Here is a 22,227-nt window from a genome sequence, read left to right as displayed (position 1 = left end):
AAGGGTCTAGGCCCGAAACGTCAGCCTTCCTGCTCCTCTGATGCTGCTTGGCCTGCTGTGTTCATCCAGCTCTACACCTTGTTATCTCAGATTCTCCAGCATCTGCAGTTCCTGCTATCCCATCCCACCCATGCCTTGATTCAATAAGAGACCAAACATTGGTCTATTCCAGCCTTAAATATCAATGGAGCACCCATAACCTTTTGAGACAGAGAGAGAATTCCAAAGATTCTCCACCTTCTGAGTGAAGTGATTCTCCTCCCTTATGTCTGAAATGATTGCCCTTTACAATGGGATTGTGCCCCATCAATGTCTTGTACAGCCTCGATTATTCACATTATTTATTAACAGCTTGGACATTGGCATAGAATGTCATATATCCAAGTTTGCCGATGGCGCGTAATTGTAGATGGTGGCATTGTAGACAGTGTAGGTAGGGAAAAAGTTACAAATGGATATTGATAGTTTAGGTGAATGGGCAAAACTGTGGCGGATGAAGTTTCGATGTAAACAGGAAGACTGGAGGGTGGTTAATGTTGTGCCATTAATTAAGAAAGGCACAGGAAGGAAAGGCAGAGAACTGCAGATCGGTGAGCTTGACATCAGTGGTTGGTAGGTAGTTGGAAGGCATTCTGAGAGACAGGATTTATATGCATTTGGAAAGGCAAGGTCTGATGGGGGATAGTCAGCATTGCTTTGTGCTTTTATTCTTTTTTATTACAGTAAATGTCTTACATCATGATTCACTGGGATGGCATTTGATGATTATTGGAATAGAAGCTGTGTTCAGGAGTATGGGGAATAGGCAGGAGATTAGAACCAGGTAATGATGCTCATTGAAGAGACAGTGCAGGCACGATGGACTGAATGGCCTCCTTCTGCACCATGAGAATTCTACGATTTCAGTCCACAATTTTAAACACAAAAGGAAAGTAAAAACACAGTTACACTCGAAATGTAAATCTTCTTGTCATCCTTTTCAGCTATTAAATGGAAGACTAAATTTCTTTTGAAAAGATGTCCATAGAGATCGTAACTCCAGCTTGTTACCCATTCCACAACGTATCCCAATACATTCTCTTACCCCAGACAAATGGACTGTGCTGTACTTTTCAAAAACTTCAGAGAATCTAAATATATTACATCTACTGGGTTACCTTGCCTATTCTTACTGTCACTTCAAATTGTTTAGAAATATTGGTAAAGCATGAACAGCACTAATGAGTAGACAGGAGGAACACTGAGAATGCAAGCAGGCACTCGTCCAGTAGATGAGTGAAGAAAAGTAGTCTTTAATTGATAACTAGATACAGAATGTAACTGGGCAGTGTGATCCTTCAGGCTGAACTGCAGAATTTAGAACTTGGAGTAAAGATCTGGACAAATCTTCTTAGAATATATCAGAGAGTTCAGTGTTATAATTCTGAAAGGACATATCTTTTAGTAAAAGGATATTAATAACCTTTGTAAATACTGGGTTGAGCAATTTGAGCTGTTGTTCAGTTGACGATGGAGAATTTCAAACAAGGACATCTTCCCCATGTGTACTTGGTGAAGACCTTGAGCAAAATGTCAATACAGGCGTGTGTCAGGCATGCTGCCTTTTCTCAAAACTATCATGGAAACCATGATTCCAGTTCTTATTGGGGTGAAGGATGATGATCTGAAATCAGTATTTGCCTCAGCAATGGGTAGTTTTAGCAAAAGCATCCTGATCTATCTGGAAAAGAAGGAGAAAGCCTTAGACTCTACATTTACCAAGAAGACATTTTCCACTGAGATCAACATTGTTTACAGTCTGTTGTTCAAAATGTGGCTTGAGAAGGAGCAGTCCAAGTTGAATATCCTAGCAGTGGAAGCTCTAGGCTACGTCAGCTCCCTGCAACCCAAGGACAGACTAGAGGAAGAGGTGCCTAAGTTAATCCGAAGCTTCTGTCTTTCTCTAAGAAGCAAGGGGGACACTGTTCAATCACAGAGTGTCTCTATCGGGTACTGGGTATTGCCACAGAGTTGAAGTGTCTCAAACTTAAGACGCAGGTAGAAAATGTCAGTGATGAGCACCCAGTCGGGGTGGGGGGTGCGGGTATTACACTGAGTGAGATGTAAAACTGAGGGCAGTAAAGTATGTGGCTCACAGAGAATTTGGTGCCTGGAGGTAAGAGATGATTTAGAGGTGAGATTTATTCACCAGTGAAGTATGTTACATAACAGTCAGATTTATTAGCACTTGCATTATGAAGGTTCTTTTTAGCACTGGCAAGGTCTTACAAGGCTACTCTGTTTTATTCTCTTGTCCCATGCAGAAACTCCAGGACATTTCCTTTATCCTGGAAAAGGATTTGTGTGGGATGTGACATCCGCGGCAGCTCCTAGTTTCACCGTTCAGCCGGTTTCACTGTGGAGTTTCTGTGAGATTGAGATCTACGTGGAGAGCTCATTTCGAAATGTGCTGATTCCACAGCTTAACAGCAATCAGGCAGTAAGGGAATGGGTGTCCACAAAGCAGTTACAAAGGAACAGGCAAGTAGTGCGGGTATCTCCTGTGTGCTCCTGCTCTTCAATCTGGAAAACTGAGGATGATCGTCCCTCTTGGGAGGGCAGCCAGACCCAAGTCCCTGGCATCATGGGGTGGCTCAGCTGGACAGAAGGCTACAAGGAAGACTAGAGATAACGAGGTGTAGAGCTGGATGAACACAGCAGGCCAAGCAGCATCAGAGGAGCAGGAAGGCTGACGTTTCGGGCCTAGACCCTTCTTCAGAAAGGAAGACTAGATGAGTCAGTGTGATCAGATGTGCAATAGCTAGGAAAGCAACTTGGCATTCTGTGGCTGCAAACAGGACTCCAGGATGGAGTGTTGTCCCCTTGTGCCAAGGTCAAAGAAGATACTGAATGGATGCACAGCATCCTGAGGGGGAATGATGAACAGCATCCTGAGGGGGAATGATGAACAGCCAACAGTCGTGGTCCATATTGGAACCAACTTGATTGGTAGAGACAGCATGTAGGCAGAATGTAGCTAACTATGTCAGAAATTAATAACAAGACCTCAAAAGTTGCAATCTCCAGATTACTTTCAATGCCACATGCAATTGAGTAAAGAAATGAGGGGGTTAAACAGATCAATGTGTAGCTGGTTAGATGGTGCCAGAGGGAGAGGGCTTTTAAATTCCTGGCACACTGCAACTGGCTCTGGGGAGATGGTGTCTGTACAAGCCAGGCTGGTTACACCTGAATGGAGCTGGGACTGAGTTCTCTGTGGGATTTATAAAGCAAGGGAGAATGTCATACAGGAACAAAAAGGTGCTCAGACAGAGAATAGAATGGTAATAGATGGAGTTGGAATAAGGGAGAAATTAAAACATCCTTAAATCAGGATGAATTTTTATTCACTCATGGGATGTGGACATCGCTGGCCAGGCCAGCATTTATTGTCCATCTGTAAGTGCTCTTGAGAAACTGGTGTTGAGCTGCTGATTTGAACCACTGCAATCCTTCAGGTGTAGGGATACTCACCTCTTAGGGAAGCAATTCCAGGATTTTGACCCAGTGACACTGAATGAATGGCGATATATTTCCAAGTCAGGATGGTAAGTGGCTCAGAGGGAAACTTGCAGGTAGTGATGATCCCAGATATCTGCTGCTCTTGTCCTTCTAAATGTTAAAGGCTGTGATTTTGAAAGATGCTGCAAGGGGAACCTTGGGTTAGTCATTCTGTGAATGCTTGCAGGGTAGTTAATAAGATGGGGAGTCACAGGCACAGAATGCTGTGTAGAAATATGTTGTTGCAGCTATAACTGAGATTCTCCTCAAGGAAGTGTAGGCCAAGTTAAATATTCCTGGGTAAAAGGTGTTCAAGAAAGATAGGAAAAGGGTGGCAATTATCGATTAAGGACAGCATTGCAGTGTTGGAGAAAGAAGATGTCCCAAAGTTAAGGAACAAGAAAGTTGCAATTACTTCGCTCAGTGTAGTCTATGCACCACCATCTAGTGGGAAGAGTGTAGAGGAAAAGATTTTGGTAATTATGTGAGATGCAAGAATTATAGAGAAGTTATAATGGGGGACTTATATTTATCCAAATATTGTCCGGGTTAGCAGTAGTGTAAAGGGTAGGAAGGTATGGTTTGCCCTACATTGTGTTCAGGAGAATTTTCTACAGCAGTATGTGTCCAGTCCTACAAGAAAGAGGGTACTGCTAGACCTAGTTCTTGAGGTGGGCCAAGAAGGTCAAGTGACAATGGTGAAACATTTAAGGAACCTAAGGAGCTGAATCTGTATATAGGGAACTGTGAGGTTATGAGGCATAAATTGGCAAGCGTGGATTGGGGAACCTTCCTAAAAGTGGATAGGCAATAGTTCACATTTAAAATATGTACAATCGTTACACATTCTCATCTGGCACAAACCTGAAAGAGGAAAGGTGGCTCAACCATCGTTTGCAAAAGAAATTACGAATAGTATTAGATCCAATTAAGAAATATATAACATTGTCAACTTCAGGACTGGGAACATTTTAGAATTTAGCAAAAGTGGACAAAAACATCCATCGAGAGGGAGAAAATATTAGAATGAGCGCAAAATTGCTGAGGGGGAGGTGGATAAAAGATGGATAGAGGAGAAGATAGGTGGAGAGGAGACAGACAGGTCAAAGAGGTGGGGATGGAGCCAGTAAAGGTGAGTGCAGGTAGGGAGTTAGGGAGGGGATAGGTCAGTCCAGGGAGGATGGACAGGTCAAGGGGGCGTGATGAGGTTAGTAGGTAGGAGATGGGGGTGGGGCTTGAGGTGGGATGAGGGGATAGGTGGGAGGAAGGACAGGTTAGGGAGGCAGGGACAAGCTGGGCCTCCTGCAGTGCCACAACGATGCCACCTGAAGGTTGCAGGAACAGCACCTCATATTCCGTTTGGTGGGAACCCTGCAGCCCAATGGTATCAATGTGGACTTCAGCTTCAAAATCTCCCCTCCCCCTACCGCATCCCAAAACCAGCCCAGCTTGTCCCTGCCTCCCTAACCTGTCCTTCCACCCACTATCCCCTCCTCCCACCTCAAGCCCCACCCCCGTCTCTACCTACTAACCTCATCCCGCCCCCTTGACCTGTCCGTACTCCCTGGACTGACCTGTTCCCTCCCTAACTCCCCACCTACACTCACCTTTACTGGCTCCATCCCCGCCTCTTTGACCTATCTGTCTTCTCTCCGCCTCTCCCTTTTTATTTCAGAATCCCCTTCCCCTCTCCCATTTCTGAAGGAGGGTCTAGGCCCGAAACGTCAACTTTCCTGCTCCTCTGATGCTGCCTGGCCTGCTGTGTTCATCCAGCTCTACACCTTGTTAACACACACTCCAGTTTTGTTTTCACAAACGAGGACACAGGTAACCTCCCGGATTTGTTAGGGAGGGTTGAATTGAGGATGATCAGTATTGGTGGGAAAATGGTGCTGGGGAAATGAATGGGGTTGAAGTTGAACAAGTGCTCAGGGGTCGGATCATTCACAATGCACTCCTCCCAGCCACCAGAGGGCGTTGTTAGCGCCGCCTACGCTCGGGGGGAGACCTGGGGGGGAGACGTGTACAGCCGCCGCTATCGTCTGCTCCGCCCCTGTTTCCGCTTCCCGTGTCATGGCGGATGGGCCGGGAAAAGCCGCTATCCAGGCCGTGTTCCGGCGTCTGCGGGCTACGCAGACCAACAAGGTTGGGAAAGAAAGAGGCAATGCCGCGTCATCTTCGAGTCAGGCGCCGGACTGATGAAGCCCCGGTTCCGTGTCGACTCTGTGGCCCGGCCCGGGATCCGTCTACCGGTGTCCGTCTACCGGTTTCCATTATGTTGCACTCCCGCCACCCGCCGTTGGTGCAGTCCCCGCTGGTTCCGCATTGCGCCGGACTGAACCAACACTGACCGCGGTGGGGTGGGGGCGGGGAATAGAGTCGGCCCACTCTACTGGCGGAGATGAGTCAGGAGAGGCCGATGAAGCCCCGCCCCCAGAAGTTGATTGGATGGGTCTCTTATTGCCCCGCCCATTGGGTCCAGCTGACCCCTGCTTGACCCCCAAGCCTGACACCCCCCTGTTTGATGCCTGTCTGACACCTTCACGTTTGATATCTGCCTGACCGGGCCCCCCACCCTTGTCTAGCCCCCTCTGTCACCCCTCATTCTGACTCCTGTCACAGCCTTACCCCAACCGATACTGGGCTGACCCCAGCCAACTGCTCCCCAATGGGTCTGATCCCAGTCTGATTCCAGCTGCCCTGCATTTGACAGATCCTAGTCTGACATCCCCCTCCCTCGACTGATCTCTCCACTGACTGACCTTTTTCCCCTCGGACCGACCTCTCTGATACCCAGGGGTGATTGTGGGCAGTGTCCTCACAATGTCTCTGTCATTCTCCTCTTCGATTTTCTTTGCTGTTTCTGCAGAGCTGCTTTGACTGCGGTGCCAAGAATCCCAGCTGGGCCAGCATCACCTATGGGATCTTCCTGTGCATTGATTGCTCTGGAATCCATCGCTCACTGGGGGTTCACCTAAGTTTCATCAGGTAGGAACACAGACTGGTCTTACAGGGAGCCTCATCAAGGCCGAGAGGCTAATTAGAGCCACTGTACAAAAAAAAGTTAGGATTAATAAAATAGGCAAGCTTAGAGGCATTGTTCTTTAATGCATGAAGCATTTGGAATTAGGTAGATGAACTAATGGTGCAAATCAGGAAAATAGATATGATTTCATAGCCATTATGGTTAAAAGGATATCAAAACTGGGAACTTAACATTCAGGGATATTTGACTTATCGGAAAGAGAGGAGGGAAAGAAAATCTAGTGTGGTAAAAGAGGAAATGAAAACAATTATGAAATATGATTTAGGCTTGGATGATGTGAGCAGGTAAATAACATCAAGGGAAAGAAAACATGGGTAGGAGAGGTGGATAGAACTGCCCAAACAATAGCCACACTGTAGGAAAAGGTGTAAATCAACAAATAATACGAGCACGTAAAAAGAACAGCGGTAATTATGAGTAATTTATATCTTCATGTTGATTGGGTCAGCGGAAAGGGTAGCTGTGACAATGAATTCATAGATTGCATTTGTTTCTTAGAGCAATATGCCATGGAGTCAACCATGAATCTGGTAATTAGTAATGAAGCAGGTTTAATAAATTACCTCTGAGTAAAAAATTCCCTAGAAGTAGTGAGCATAACGCGACAGATTTAATTGTCGGTTTGAGTGTGAGAAACTTGAGTTGGAAACAGATGTATTTAACTTAAATAAATGGAATTAAAATGAAATAAGAATAGAGCTAGCTAAAGTGAACTGGGCGGATAGACTAGCAGAAAAGGCAGTAAACAAGCAGTAGCAGATATTTGATGAGGTAATTCATGATTCTCAGCAAAAATATATCCCAGTAAGATTCTTAGAGAGGGATAAACTTGCCATGACTAACCGAGGAAGTTAAGGAGAGTATAAAGTTGAAAGAAAAAGCAAATGTCTGTGATAGCAGAGGCCTTTCGCCCATCTAATCTGTACTTCCAAAAATATACTACTACCCACATTCACCCCACTTTTCCCCTGTACTCTTCTTTGTATCCCCTCCTGTGTAATCAAATCCTTCCTATTGTGTGGTGACTAGAACTGCGCAAAGGCCACCAGCTGTGGCCTAACCAAAGTTCTGTAACATAACCTCCCTGCTCCTATAATCTGTGCTTCGACTGACAAAGGCAAGCATTCTATATGCATTCTCAACAACCCTATTAACCTGTCTTGCCGCCTTCTGGGGAACTGTGGACAAGCACCTCAAGATCCTTCTGTTTCTCTGAGCTTCATAGTATCTTGCCATTCATTCGTTACTCTTTGTCTTGTTCCTTCTTCCAAAGTGTATCACCTCACACTTAGAAGGGAGAGTTGAAAAGCTGTCAAAGTGACACCCTTATTCAAGAAGGGAGGGAAGTAGTAAGCAGATAACCATAGACCAATTAGTCAAAATATCTATTGTTGGAAAAGTATTGGAATCAATTATTGATAAAGTAATAGCAGCACATTTGGAATGTCATAATCTAACTAAGCAGAGTCAGCAAGGCTTCATGAAGGGAAAATCGTGTCTGACTAACTTTTTTAGAGTTTTTCAAAGAAATCTCAACCAGTGTGGATAGAGGGAAACCAGTAGATGTGTTGTATTTGGACTTCCAGAAGTCATTGGACAAAATGTCTTACAAAAGAAGAGCCTATGGTGTTGGAGATATATTTTGGAGTGGAGAGAGAATTGGTTCATGGACAGTTTTGAGGTGGTTGGAGTATAAGTGCAGGGAAGTCTTACTGCAACTGTACAAAGTGCTGGTGAGACCACATCTGGACTACTGGAAGCAGATTAGACAGATAGGTAGATTCTTGATTAGTAGGGAATCCAGGGTTACGGGGAAATGGCAGGGAAATAGATATAAGGGGTGTCAGATCTGCCATAATTCTACCGAATTGCAGACCAGACTCATGAAGCCAAATGGCCTGCTCTTGTTGCTATTTCTTATGGCCTAATGGAATGGGATCCCTGGGGAATCACAGCATCCACTGCTGATACCCTGCTCCCTAGGAGCGCAGGTTTGCTACTGACTGCTACATTTAATAACGGGTTTGGAAGCTGTGTTTAGTGCTGGTGACCAGCCCCATGTCATTGCAAGCCAATTGAAGTAAACACATCAACCAGGACCCCAGTGATCAATCTTGATGTTCCTCGTAAGAAAGTGTGAAATCAATACAGGCTAGAAAGACGGCTTCGCTCATTTAACTGATCTACATTTCTTCTGTGCAGTTATTAAAATCATTGAGGCCTGCTTGAATTCAAGTCATTGGCCTGTTCCCTGACACAGTTAGCCTGTTGTCCCAGATATACTGTGTCCCTGGGCTGCGGTCCCTGATGCAGCAAGCCTGACCCTGGGCTGCGATCCCCAATGCAGCGAGCCTGTTCTCACCAAGATATATTGACCATAGTGTTAATGCCGTGTTTTGCTGTATCTCTGCAGATCGACTGAGCTTGACTCGAATTGGAACTGGTTCCAGTTGCGTTGCATGCAATTGGGAGGGAATGCGACTGCGGTGAGTGAGACCCTGATTTGACCCTTGCAATTCACTTTTAAGAAAGGGGCTCATACTCCACGATGTGTTGTGTGTTTACTCTGGGTATGAGTCTTGCAGCCTCCCAGAACAGCAACCACTGGTGACTAGATACACAGTAAAAGTCCTTCTACTCTTTTAAACTGAAAGTAAAATGGAGGGTATGCAGGGTAGTTTGATCTTAGAGCAGGATAATAGGTCGGCACAACATCATAGGCCAAAGGGCCTGTACTGTGCTGTACTGTTCTAAAGCTCCCTCTAACACTGTCCGGACTAACACTCCCAGGACAGGGACAGTAGGGGGTTAGATATAGTGTAAAACTTTGAAGATCTGCACCATGGGGCCTAGCGGTTACATGGTAGCGCAGAGCAGGTATAATCTGTGAGAGTTGAAACAGCATGGTACTGCTTGTACGTTTCTCTGGATGGTGAGAGATTATTCTTGCCCCTCAGGCTGCCTTTTTCCTACAGCATGGCTGCATGACGAAGGACACAACTGCTAAGTACAACAGTCGAGCTGCCCAGCTGTACCGTGAGAGGCTCAGGACTGCAGCGGACCAGCACAGTACCCAGGTAGGCCATTTGGTGTGTTCCCTGGCAGCTGTGGACTGATGGGGTGGGGTATGCTTGTTTGAGGGGAGTGTGGCATGGTTCTCAGTCTATGGTGGGCCTACCTTTTGGATGCTGAGTAGCTGGCAGTCCCTGTTTCGTTTTTGGGGCGGCATTGCCAGGTCTCCTGGGGTTACCAGACCATTGGTAGGGGGATGATGTGTTTGCTGGGTCATGGAAGATCACATTTTGGGGGACAGGGGAGGGGAAGGTTTATGGTGGGGCGAAGAGCCCTGGTTGTGGGGTGCGGGGAGGGGAATACTGTGCCCTCTCACTGTGCCCTTCTGTTGTGCCCTCCCACCTGCTGTTCCCTGTCAGTGTGCCCTCCCGCTATGCTTTCCTCACTGCATCCTCCCGCGTGACTCAGAGTGTTTCAAGCTATTTGACTTTGACCCTTAAATTCTCCCACCAGTTGTGGTTTGATGGATGCAGCACCTCACCATGCCTGCCACTGGGGCAGTACGAGAATGATTTCTTCGTCGAGCACACCCAGGTAAATGTCCTGTTGACTGCGGCCTTTCCAGTTCCTTTGTGGGGCGACAGTGTCTCACCGTTTGCCTTGTAATCTTCCGTCAGGGTTCTGCTGAACGGAAGAGCAGCCTAGAAACGGGGAGCTGCAGACTGGAGGATTTGTCAGAGGAAGTAGAAGCAGCTAAAATGCACAACAAGAATGACAGTGAGCACTATGGTAGGTAGAAATATACAATTAGTGAACAATTACAGCACCAAAGGAGGCCATTCAATCCTTTGGGCTAATGCTGGCTCTCAGAAGCAGTAATTCTGCTTGCTTGCCTTTTCTCGGTAACCTTCAGTTGCTTTTCAGTCAGTGACCAGATTCCCTTTTGAAGGCCTCAATAGATGTAGAATCAGTTTGGGTGGATCTTAGAAACAGCAAAACACAAACATTGGTAAAAGTGGTTTATAGACTGTCAAACAGTAGTAGTAATATAGGCCACACTACAAAGCAAGAAGTAAGAGGAGCATGCAAATGTAATGTGTTGTGCAGGAAGAATTCCTGGAATGCCTACCAGATGGTTTTCTGCAGCAAAGTGTTGAGGAGCCAATCGGAGAACAAGCCATTTAAAATTATTTTATGTAGTGAGAAATCTAATTAATTACCTAGTTGTAAAAAAGCGCTTTTAGGGAGGAGTGACGCAAAATATGTTGAAATTTTCCTTTAAGTTTTTGAAGTGGTTGACAACACATACAAATTCCTTTAAGGTGTAAAAACCCAAAAAGAAATTTGAATCAACCATGTCTTACAAAGAAAGTTGAAGACTATATTTGATTAGTACAATGGAAGTTGAAGATTTCATGAGATTGAGGTCTATAAAGTTATCAAAATTAGTAAACCCGAATATTCGGTAAAGGAGCATTAAGAAGTTGATAAAGATGGGGAGAAAATCAATGTAAATGTCAAAAAACATAAAAATGTACTGCAAGTGTAGGCTTGTAAAAAGGAAAAGATTACCGAAGACAAAAGTGGGTCCGTTATAAACAGAGATAGGATTTATTTGAATGAGGGGTAAGGAGGAGACGCTAAATCATTACTTTGTATCTGTCTTTGTGCAGCAAATTGCAAGAAATTTCCCTGAAATAATAGATTCAAGGCACTAGTGAGAGTAAGGAATGAAAATAAATTAGTAGCAGTAAAAAGTAGTACTGGAGAAATTAATGCGATTGAAAATTAATGAACCCCTGGGTCATGAGGATCTACACCCCAGCATTTGAAAGATGTAGCTGCAGAGATTGTATACATGACCGTATTCCAAAACATTATAGATCTGGGATGGTGCCTACAGATTGGAAAGTTGTGAATGTATCTTTTTAAGAAACGATAAGGCGAGAAGACGTGGATCTGCAGACCTGATGGCATGACAGGGAAATATGAGAATCTATTATAAAGAATGTGATGGCTAACCACTTAGAAGATAAGGACCTGATTGGTTAGGTCAACGTGGATTTATGAAATCATGTTTGACAAATCTATTGGAGATTTTTCAGGCCATTTCTGGCAGAGGAAAGAAGGATGATCCAGTTAATGAGGTGTGTTGGGATTTCCAGAAGATCCCAACACAGCAGAACAGCAAAGAAAATTATACCTCACGGAATATGCAGTAGTATAGTGGCATGAATTAATGAATGGTTAATGTACAAAAAACAAGAATAAGAAATAAATTAGTTGTTCGCGGTTTGATGGACCATGATGGGTGGGATACCGCAAAGATCACTGCTTGTGCATCAGCTATTCGCATTCTATATCAATGGTATGGATGCTTTTAAAATTTGTGCAGGGGATGTGGGCATCGCTAGCTGGACCAGCATTTAATGTAAATGCATCTGTGATCATCGAGTTGCCCTTGAGGTGCTAACAGAGCTGAACAGATTAGATGCAGGGAGGATATTTCCCCTGACTGGGGAGTCGAGAACCAGAGATCATAGTCTCAGAATATGAGGTAACCCATTTAGAACATAGAACATAAAACAGTACAGCACAGTAAAGACCCTTCGGCCTATGATGGTGTGCCGACCTATTATCCTGCTCTAAGATCAAACTACCCTGCATACCCTGCATTTTACTTTCAGTTTAAAAGAGTAGGAGGACTTTTACTGTGTATCTAGTCACCAGCGGTTGCTGTTCTGGGAGGCTGCAAGATTAATACCCAGAGTAAACACACAGAGCATCGTGGAGAACAAGCCCCTTCCTTAAAAGTGAATGGCGGGACTGAGATGAAGAAGAATGTCTTCACTCAAAGGTGAATGAAACTGTAGAATTCTCTATCTCAGAAAGCTATGGAAGCCAAATCACTGAATGTATTCAAGAAATAGATTGATATATTTTTAGATTTTAAAAGCATTAGGGTCTATGTGGGGAAAGCAGAAATATAGCATTGACACAGAGGACCAGCCATTATCATATTGAATGTCAGAGGAGGCTTGAAGGGCCGAATGGGCCTCTGCTCCCAGTTTCTATGTTTGCTTGTCTAGACAGTTTAAATTGGATGATCAGAGGGATTTGGGTGCCTTTGTCAATGAGTCACTAAAAATTAGAATGGGGTGGAATAAGCGAGAGGCAGATAATGCGGTGGAGTCCACCGCACTGGCTTTTTAGAACAGGACAAAGCTTTATGGCCTTATCCAGGGGAGACCTTGTCTCAAATTTGATTGAGTTTTTTGAAGAAGTGACAAAGATGATTAGTGAGGGTAGGGCAGTGGATGTTGTCTACATGGGCGTTACTAAAGCATTTGACAAGATCCCTCCTAGTAGGCTGGTCCAGAAGATCAAATGATTGATTGATTTTATTGTCACATGTACCGAAATACAGTGAAAAGCTTTGTTTATGAGCGGTACGGACAGATCACAGCAGGCAAAGGATGTGCAGACCAAAAAGACTTAGAGGCGTACAGGTTACGTTGCAGGTTACATTACTTGAGGCTAGAGTCCATTCAACAGTCTGATAACGGCCTGAAAGAAGCTGTTCCTGAACCTCCTCGTGCGTGTGTTCAGGCTTCTGTATCTTCTGCCTGACGGAAGAGGTTGTAGGAGGTCATTACCAGGGTGCGATGGGTCTTTAATGATGTCGACCGCCTTTCTGCGGCAGCGAGCCGTGTAAATAGAGTCCATGGATGAGAGGTTGGCTTCTGTGATGGTCTTGGCTGTGCACACCACCTTCTGTAGTTTCTTAGAGTCCTGGGCAGAGCAGTGGCCATACCAGACCATTATGCACCCGGACAGTATGCTTTCAGTGGTGCGTATGTAGAAGTTGGTGAGGGACTTATGGACAAGCCAAATTTCCTGAGCTGCCTGAGGAAGAAGAGGCACTGTTATGCTTTCTTGACTGTTGCATTTATGTAGAATGTCCAGGACATTGTCGGTTATCATCACTCCGAGGAACTTGATGCTGTTCACTCTCTCAATCTCAGTTCCATTGACGTAGTTGGGGCATGTTCTCCTTTCTTTCTGAAGTCGATGATCGGTCCTTTAGTTTTGCTGATGTTGAGAGACAGATTGTTTTCATTACACCACAAAGGCTTTTTAGATCAGGTACTCTCTCTTCCCCTTCTGTATTTTGACTCCTCATTGTTGGACGGATATCTAACTATGGTGGTGTTGTCATCAGCAAACTTGTAGATGGCGTTCATTTGGAATTTGGCAACACAGTCATAGGTGTACAGGGAGTATAGTAGGGGGCTGAGGATGCATCCTTGGGGGAGCTCCAGTGTTGAGTTTTATTGTGGAGGAGGTGCAGTTACCTCTCCTCACTGATTGTGGCCTCTGGGTCAGAAAGCTGAGGACCCAGTTGCAGAGGGTGGAGCCGAGACCAAGGTTTTGCGATCAGGCAGGAGGGACTAATGGTATTGAAGGCGGAGCTGTAGTCAATGAGCAGAAGTCTGATGTAGGTGTCTTTGTTGTCCAGATGTTCCAGGGGTGAGTGCAGGGCTAGGGATGTGGCATCCTCTGTGAAAATTGCATGGAATCCATGGTGAGTTGGTAAGTTGAATACAAAATTGGCTGAGCCATAGAAGATAAAGGGTTTTTCTGACTGGAGGTCTGTGACCAGTGGTGTTCTGCAAGCATCAGTGCAAGAACCTCTTGCTTGTAATATATATAAATGATTTGGATGAAATGTTAGTGGTCTGATTTAGAAAGTTTGCAGATGATATGAAAATTGGTAGATTTATAGATAGTGAGGAAGGACATCAAAGGACGCAGCAGGATATGGATCAACTGGAAAGTTGGGCGGCGAAATGGCAGATGGAGTTTAATCTGGACAAGTGTGCGATGATGCATTTTGGGAGGTCAAATGCAAGAGGAAATTTTACTGTAAATGGCTGGAGCCTGAGGAGCATTGGTGTACAGAGAGGTCTTGGGCTCCCTGAAAGTAGCAAAAGAAGTGGATAAGGTAGTTACAAAAAAGAGTATGCCACACTTGCCTTCATCCATCAGGGTTTGTGCAAGACTTAAGTTAGGCCACATTTGGAGTACTGTGCGTAGTTCTGGTTGCCCCACTATAGGAACGGTGTGGTGGCTTTGGAGAGGGTGCAGAAGAGACTTACCAGGATATTTCCTGGATAGGTCTGTATTAGCTATGAGGGGAATTTGGACAAATTGGGATTGTTTTCAGTAGAGTGTCAAAGGCTGAGAGGTGACCTGATGGTATATAAAATTATGAGAGGAATGGATAGGATAGATAGTCAGAGCAGAATCAAGGGGCTGAATGGCCTACTCCTGCTCCTAAGTTTCTATGACTATAGCACTGGCACGATGTCAGGCAGCACCTTCTAGATACTAACCACTCACTGCGTGACAACGCTTTTCTTCATGTCCCAGAGAAATTTCATTGAATTAATTGAATAATATCCACAAAGGCGGCTGTGCAAGTTGTGGGGTACCATAAAATTCACCCATATACAAATATCCTTGAGGGGTGGAAATCTGCCATCCTTTTCGTGAATGGAACTCCATGACTATACGTAATTGATCCTTAACTGCCCTCTGAAATGTTCAAGGAAGCCACATTTGAAATAAAGCTAGGAGAACTAGCTGCCATTGTCCAAAACATTTGCATTGGAATATAAGAAAAGCACACCCTGCCCATTTGCTCCTGGAAAGTCCTCCCTACTAACATGTGAGGGCTGGTACCAAAATTGGGAGAGCTGTCTCAGACTAATCAAGCAACAGCCTGATATAATCATACTCCTGAAAAGGTACTTACAGACGATGTCACAGACACCACCATCACTATACATGAGTATGTCTTGTCCCACCTGCAGGGCAGACCCAGCAGAGGTACAGCACAGTGATATACAGTCGGGAGGAAGTTGCTCTGAGAATCCACAAGATTGAAACAAAAACAGAAATTGCTGGAAAATCTCAGCAGGTCTGGCAGCATCTGAGGAAAGAAATCAGAGTTAACATTACGGGACGGGTGACCCTTCTTCAGAACCCACAAGTTTTGAACAGGACAACTTCCAGAAAAAAGTCACTGCCACTTCTCTTAAAAATCCTGTGCCACTATTTTGGAGAGCACACCTACTCATTTAGCATCCCAACTTAAAGGGTGTGTGTCCAGCCGTGCGGCACTCCCTCAGCACGGACCCTCCGACGGCGTGGCACTCCCCCAGCATGGACCTTCCGACGGCGCGGCACTCCCTAAACACTTGACCCAAAATACTAATTCTGATTTCATTCCACAGATGCTGCCAGACCTGATGAGATTTTCCAGCAATTTCTGTTTTTGTTTCAGAGTCTCAGCATCTGCAGTTCTTTTGTTTTTTTTTGTCCACTAGATTAACATGGGGCCATATGAAGTGCTGAGGGAGTGCTGCGCTGTCGGAGGGTCAGGGCTGAGGGAGCACCGCGCTGTTAGAGGGTCAGTGCTGAGGGGGTGCCGTGCTGTCGGAGAGTCAGTGCTGAGGGAGTGCCGTGCTGTCGGATATTCACCCTTTCAGTTGGGATTCTAAATCAGCAGCTCTGCTCTCCAAAGTAGTGGCACAGGATTTTTAAGAGAAATGGCAGGGAGTTTTTCTCGGAGTTGTCCTGTACAAAAGTAACCCCTCTGTCAACATCACAAAAACAGATTATTCTGCTCCTTGGCAGAGTTTTATTGAGAATTTGCTGTGTGCAATTTGTCTGCCATGATCACTACATTCAGCAATTGCTTCACCTTAAATGGAACTCACAGGTTGTGGAGCCTTTTGGAACCCCATGAGGCACTAGATAAATGTTTATTTATCGGAGTAATAAGATCAGTCATTGAGTAATGAAAAGGCTTCCAGCAACCCCTGCAGCTACCATAAATTTGATAAAATTCGGATCTATTTGACTGGTGGCCTTCTGAGGACACAGGTTTTCACCCAGATTCGGGGCTTTCAGGGGGTGTGATAAAGAGGTAAGTACAAGGGTATCCTTAGGAGATTTAAGAACCTGTGATGAATGAGGGGAGGGTAAAGTATAAGGAGGAGCTGTATGTGCGTGTGTGTGTTTTGAATAAAACTGGACCACTGACCTGTGACCTCTCCTGCAGATTTGGAACAAGGACCTAGTATTGAACCTCTCTGTGCTTCGCCGAAGACCGTGTTAGGTAAGAGGGACTGTGTAACCTGGAAGGCATGTTGGATGGGACAGGGATGTGGTGCCCCGTTGACTGGGACTGAATCAGGGTGTGTCTTGAATATCCTGTGGAACAGGTCTCTCAAATTTGGTAAAAGTTCCAGGAGTGCTAAGAAAATCTAATCTCCTCAAGGAACAATTGCTCCCACCTCCCCCCAAAGCCATGAGGGAACAATTGAGGATTGGGAGAAGAAGCACATGCACTGCAGAATAATGCAGGTCCTGAGAGAATACAAAGGTATTAGAAGAAAAGCCAACATAATTTGGAAGGTACGATGATACTAACTTATGCTGTAAACCAAAATAGAAAATCATTTCACAGACCCATCAGTGAATCAGAAGAGGAGGTTGTGATCGGAATAGGAGCATTAAGGAGGACAAACAGGATAATCCCACAGGTAATGATAGAGATATGGTGAAAACATTACTATTTCACTTCGGTATTTACCATGATAATAGAGTAGGGTAATGGGCAACTAGGTCAGTATGTTTAAAATTAAGAAAGGCTGCACTGAATAAACTGAGCAGTCTCTAAGAGGATAAAAGCCTTGGTCTGAATGGATTGCATCCACAGATTTTAAAGTATCTCAGGTGTAAAGAGCAGAGGCATGCCTGCATTCATTCATCAGGCAAAAGTGTAGTGGCTGAGGACTAACAAATGGCCTTATTAATTGCTTTCCTAAAGAAGGGGAAAGAAGGTAAGTTTACCGTCAATGAGGTAAAAGTCCTTACTGGTAGAAGATAAAGTTGCCATAGTCTTACCAGACCATAGGGCTGCTCCCTCATTGGAGAGGGCCAACTGTGCTGGTTTCACCTGAGAGTCACCCTAACCCTAACATCTCCGGCAAAGGGTGAAGGAGAGTCCTTCATGGTATCCTCAGCTGGTGCAGGAATTGAACCCACACTGATGGCATCATTCTGCATCAAATTCTGCTGTCCAGCCAACTGAACTGATGAGAAGTATTATAATGTGTAGTCAGCACGGATTTCAAAAGTGAATGGTTTGACTTCACTTCCAGGGAGATTGGACCAGTGTCTGAGGGAGAGGGTAGTTGGGGGTTACAACGATAGATTTAGAGTAAAGCTGAGAGGAGGCTGGAATGGAACACAAATACTGGCATAGTCTGGTTCCTTTTTCTCTGCCGCTTATCCTTTATAATCTAATATTAGCGCGGAGAGCTTTGTTGATCGACTAGACACATATGGGTGGAACTAGTGGCATGCTTGTAGTGTCACAAGTCACTCTTCACTGCCATCAGGGCAATTAGGAATGGGCAGTAAATGCTGGCCTAGCCATTGGCATCATCATCCCATGTACAAACGAAACAAAAGGTAGACCAGGTAGAGTGATGCTTGACATTTTCCATGCTCAACACGATGTTGGGTGCTTGGTTTTGCGGTCATTTATCAATTTTTGTTTTTTTCTATTGTAATTTGCCAGGCCATTTCAGGAGACAGATAGACTGAACTACCTTGGCTACTACATTGGGAGTCACATGTAGGCCAGACTGGGTAAAGACAGCAGATCCCCTTCCCTAAAGGATATTTCTAAAAACCTATCTGGTTCAATGGAGTTGATGCTTATTTCATGGCCTTCATTACTGGGGCTAGCATTTTTTTCTGGTTTGTTAAATCATTGAATTTAAATCCTCCAGTTACCATAACCCGTCTTCAGACCATTGTCTGGTCCTCTGAACCAACTGCTTGACTGCAATTCTAACCTTCACAGTTTTGACATCCATCTTTCAAAAAAAGATATGGATACACTGAGAAAGCAAAACTGGGAGTTATCGCTGTCAGAAAAGTTGGAGCAGGCTTGGACTTTGGAAAAACAGATCCTGAGGATTGACCTGGTCTTCGAGGTTATCATTGGGTTCAATATGGCACACCTGGAGAAGGTGTCCCCGCTTACTGTGAAGACTGAAACCAGTGCTTCGTAAAGGAAACATAGTCACAAATAAATCCAATAAGGAGCTTAGAAACATCTTTATCCAAAGTATGAACACTTCTTGGGAGTGGCTGAGGTGATTAGCATCAGTATATTGAAAGAAAGCTCAATCAAGTCAGGAAGGAAAGAGCTGAGTTGATAGAGTGCGGTGATATAAATAGGGAGGGGTGGGTATTCAGGGGAAGCTGTGTGCAGCCTCACCTCCTCCTCGGTGAAGTGGCCTGTGTCACACTCTGATTCCCTCTGACTTTCACACATATATTCATTCTCTCCAGCTGCTCATCTTGCTGCCTTGGCAGGGGCAGCAGGGTGAGAGCTCGAGGGAGCAGGGCAGGGTGAGAGCTGGAAGGGGACATGGTGCGTGACCTGGTGGTGGGGACTGGGGAGAGTGCAGGGAGAAACACTGACGCTAATTGACGTCTAATCAATTTCTTTATTGGTGCTTCTTTTCCAGAGGTGAAGCCCAGTTTAATTGGCAAGAAGAAACCGAACTCAAACAGGAAGAGGGTAGGTGCATATAGCTGACAGCCTGATTGCTCTGTGTTGCCCATGTTCAGCCTGCGCTGTGTCTGCTCACCTACCTATCTGCCTGCCTATCTCCCACTCCTTCCCCCAAATCGCCACAGCATCCAGATCACAGAGCGTGGCAGAATGAGTGCACACAGGAGAAACTGAAGGACTGGGTTAGAAAGAAAGGTATTCACTGAGGAATAGACTGTGGCAGACAGGTAAAAATAGAATCACAGAGCACAGGGCTGCATTTGGTTTATTGTGCCTGTACTGATTCTTTGAAATGCTTTCCGGTTAATCCCGTTTCCCTGTTCTTCCTTCATAGCCTGGAAAATCCCTTTTCAAATATTTTTCCAGTTTCCTTTTGAAACTTGCCACTGAATACTCAATGAATGGCAGGACACTAGGATGCTCAGATGAATAGAGGGATCTTGAGGTGCTTGTCCACAGATCCCTGAAGCTGGCAGGACAGGTTAATCGGGTAGTTAAGAAGGCATAATGAATGCTTGCCTTTACCAGTCGAGGCATAGGTTATAAGAGCAAGGAGGTTATGTTGAAGCAGTACGGTACTTTGGTTAGGCTACAGCTATGATACTATGTGTAGGTCTGCTCACCACACTATAGGAAGGATGGGATTACACTGGAAGGGGTACAGAGGAGATTCACCAGGATGTTGTCTGGGATGGAGCATTTTAGCTATGAAACAAATGTTATTGACCAGACCAAACCCCCTTCAAATATATCAAAGAGATAGTCTAGACCCTAACCTTTATCTTATTTAAAGGCAAGTGTAGGTGCTGTGTTTCAGATGTAACTTGATTGGTCACGCTACTTGGCTTTAAGCAAAGTACACTTTATTCTTGCACACAGTTTAAATGCAAACAAAAGAAAGAAGAATTGATATAACTTTAACTCTATTGGAAAACTTAACAGAATAATAGATGATTTAACAACTAGACAGCAACTGTTGCAATATAATTACATCCCATAAACATGCCTTTGGCAAAAGCAAATTCAGTAAACAGATTGTCTCACATGCGATGTTTCACCAGTCCAGGATGAAAGAACACTGAGAAAATTCTTTCAGAGAGAGAGGGGGGACTCCAGCTTTTTGCTGTGGCCGAGAGAGATGTATAACAACTTCCACAGCCAGCTTCAAAACCCCAACAACCACTGAAAAAGCTGAACTAAAAATCCTGATTCTGTGGGAGCCTGACTCCACACATTCATGCTGCTTCTATTGTTCTAACATTTAAAAAAAAATCCCCAGGTCCTCCCAAGCTATTTACTTTATTGGCATTGAAGAGACAACTTGTAACCTCTCTGAAAACCTCTCTTCAAAAATAAGCCAGGACAAAAGACACTTATCAAAGCCATTGGACCGTCACAAGAGGCTGGATAAGCTTTGGTTGTTTTCTTTGGAGCAAAGAAGGCTGAGGGGGACCTGATTGAGGAGTGTAAGATTGTGAGGGGAATAGATGGGGGGTAGAAAACAGCTGTATCCCTCAGTTGAAGGATCAAAAACAAGTGGGCATACTTTTAAGGTAAAAGCAGGAGATTTAGAGGAGACTTGAGGAAAATATCTTCAAGAGGGTGGTGGGGGTCTGGAATGTTCTGCCTGGAAGGGTAGTTGAAGAGGGAAACCTCACAACTTTAAGAATGTACATGGTTGAGCGCTTCAAATATCATAACATTCAAGGCTATGGGCGGCATGCTGGAAAGTGGGACTAGTAATATTTAAGGTAATTTTGGCAGTACAGACTTGATAGGTTGAAGGGTCTCTTCTGTGATGTATGAATTTATGAACCTGTGTTTGCCACTCTGTGTTTGTACCTCCTACTTAAAGAACAGTACAGCACGGGAACAGGCCCTTTGACTCACTAAGCCATATGCCAACATATGATGCCTTTTTAAACTAAAAATCTTTTGCTTCTACGGGGTCCATATCCCGCTATTCCCTGCCAATTCCCATATCTACTGAGATGCATCTTAAACTTTGCTATTGTATCTGCCTCTCACATCTCCTTTAAACTTAGCCCCTTTTACCTTAAACCTGTGTCCCCTAGTAATTGACATTTCACCCCTTGGAAAAAGACACCAACTGTCCTTACCTCTCATAATTTTGTGAACCTCTATCAGGTCTCCCCTCAGCCTCTGATGTTCAATTCCAGTCTCTCTTCATAGCTAACACCCTCCAAACCAGGCAACATCCTGGTAAATGTTTTCTGTACCCTTTCCAAAGTCACCACATCCTTCTGGTGGTGTTTCAATAGAACTATGTGCAGGGTTTCAAATGTGACCTAACCAAAAATTCTGTACAGCTGCAATGTGACTTGACAATTTTATACTCTATGTCCCGACTGATGAAGGCAAATATGGCAAGCCTTCTTGATCACATTATCCACTTGCGCTGCCACTGTGGACCTGTATACAATCATCCCTCTGTATGTTAATGCTTCTAAGAGTTGTGCTACTTACTGTATTGGACCTTCCAAAATATATCACCTCGTATTTGTCTGGATTAAACTCCAGTTGCCATTTCTCCATCCAAGTCTCCAGCTTATCTCTGTCCTGCTGTATCCTCTGGCAATCATCCTCACTATCCACAACCATCCTCACCATCCCCAACCATCTTCAATCTTTGTGACGCCTGCAAACTTACTAATCGGGCCACCTACCTTCTCTTCCAAGTCATTTACATGTGTTGCAAACAGGAATTTCAGCTAGCACTGATCCATCTCCAGTGAGAAACAAAAAACATCCTTCCACCACTACTAAAAAAAAAACCAAAGAACTGCGGATGCTGTAAATCAGGAACAAAAACAAAGTTACTGGAAAAGCTCAGCAGGTCTGGCAGCATCTGTGGAGGAGAAAACAGGGTTAACGTTTCGGGTCCGGTGACCCTTCCTCAGGACTGATGGCGGCTGGGAAAACGTCAGTTTATATGCAGAAAATA

General features: G+C 44.7%; 1 protein-coding gene across 5 annotated transcripts in view; it reads left to right on the top strand.

Annotated features, from left to right (window-relative positions):
- The first annotated feature begins 5,564 nt into the window (after positions 1-5,564).
- Positions 5,565-22,227, top strand: part of arfgap2 (ADP-ribosylation factor GTPase activating protein 2) — a 44,067-nt gene continuing 27,404 nt past the window's right edge. For 4 of the 5 annotated variants that reach the window (XR_007263959.1, XM_020518380.2, XM_048606991.1 and 1 more), the window contains exons 1-8: positions 5,565-5,685; positions 6,410-6,528; positions 9,000-9,072; positions 9,544-9,663; positions 10,112-10,192; positions 10,276-10,387; positions 16,728-16,784; positions 19,216-19,268. Coding sequence is in view for 4 of the 5 variants with exons in the window: in XM_020518380.2 (XP_020373969.2) it covers positions 5,614-5,685; positions 6,410-6,528; positions 9,000-9,072; positions 9,544-9,663; positions 10,112-10,192; positions 10,276-10,387; positions 16,728-16,784; positions 19,216-19,268 (687 nt within the window). In the remaining variant the exon portion in view is untranslated. The remainder of the gene's footprint in view (positions 5,686-6,409; positions 6,529-8,999; positions 9,073-9,543; positions 9,664-10,111; positions 10,193-10,275; positions 10,388-16,727; positions 16,785-19,215; positions 19,269-22,227) is intronic. The other variant, XM_048606990.1, reaches the window with a different exon arrangement.

This window comes from Rhincodon typus, chromosome 17 (genome assembly GCF_021869965.1).
Source record: "Rhincodon typus isolate 14 chromosome 17, sRhiTyp1.1, whole genome shotgun sequence".
NCBI classification, from domain to species: domain Eukaryota; kingdom Metazoa; phylum Chordata; class Chondrichthyes; order Orectolobiformes; family Rhincodontidae; genus Rhincodon; species Rhincodon typus.
Note: the sequence above shows the minus strand (reverse complement) of the source record. Positions and strands in the feature narration are given on the sequence as shown.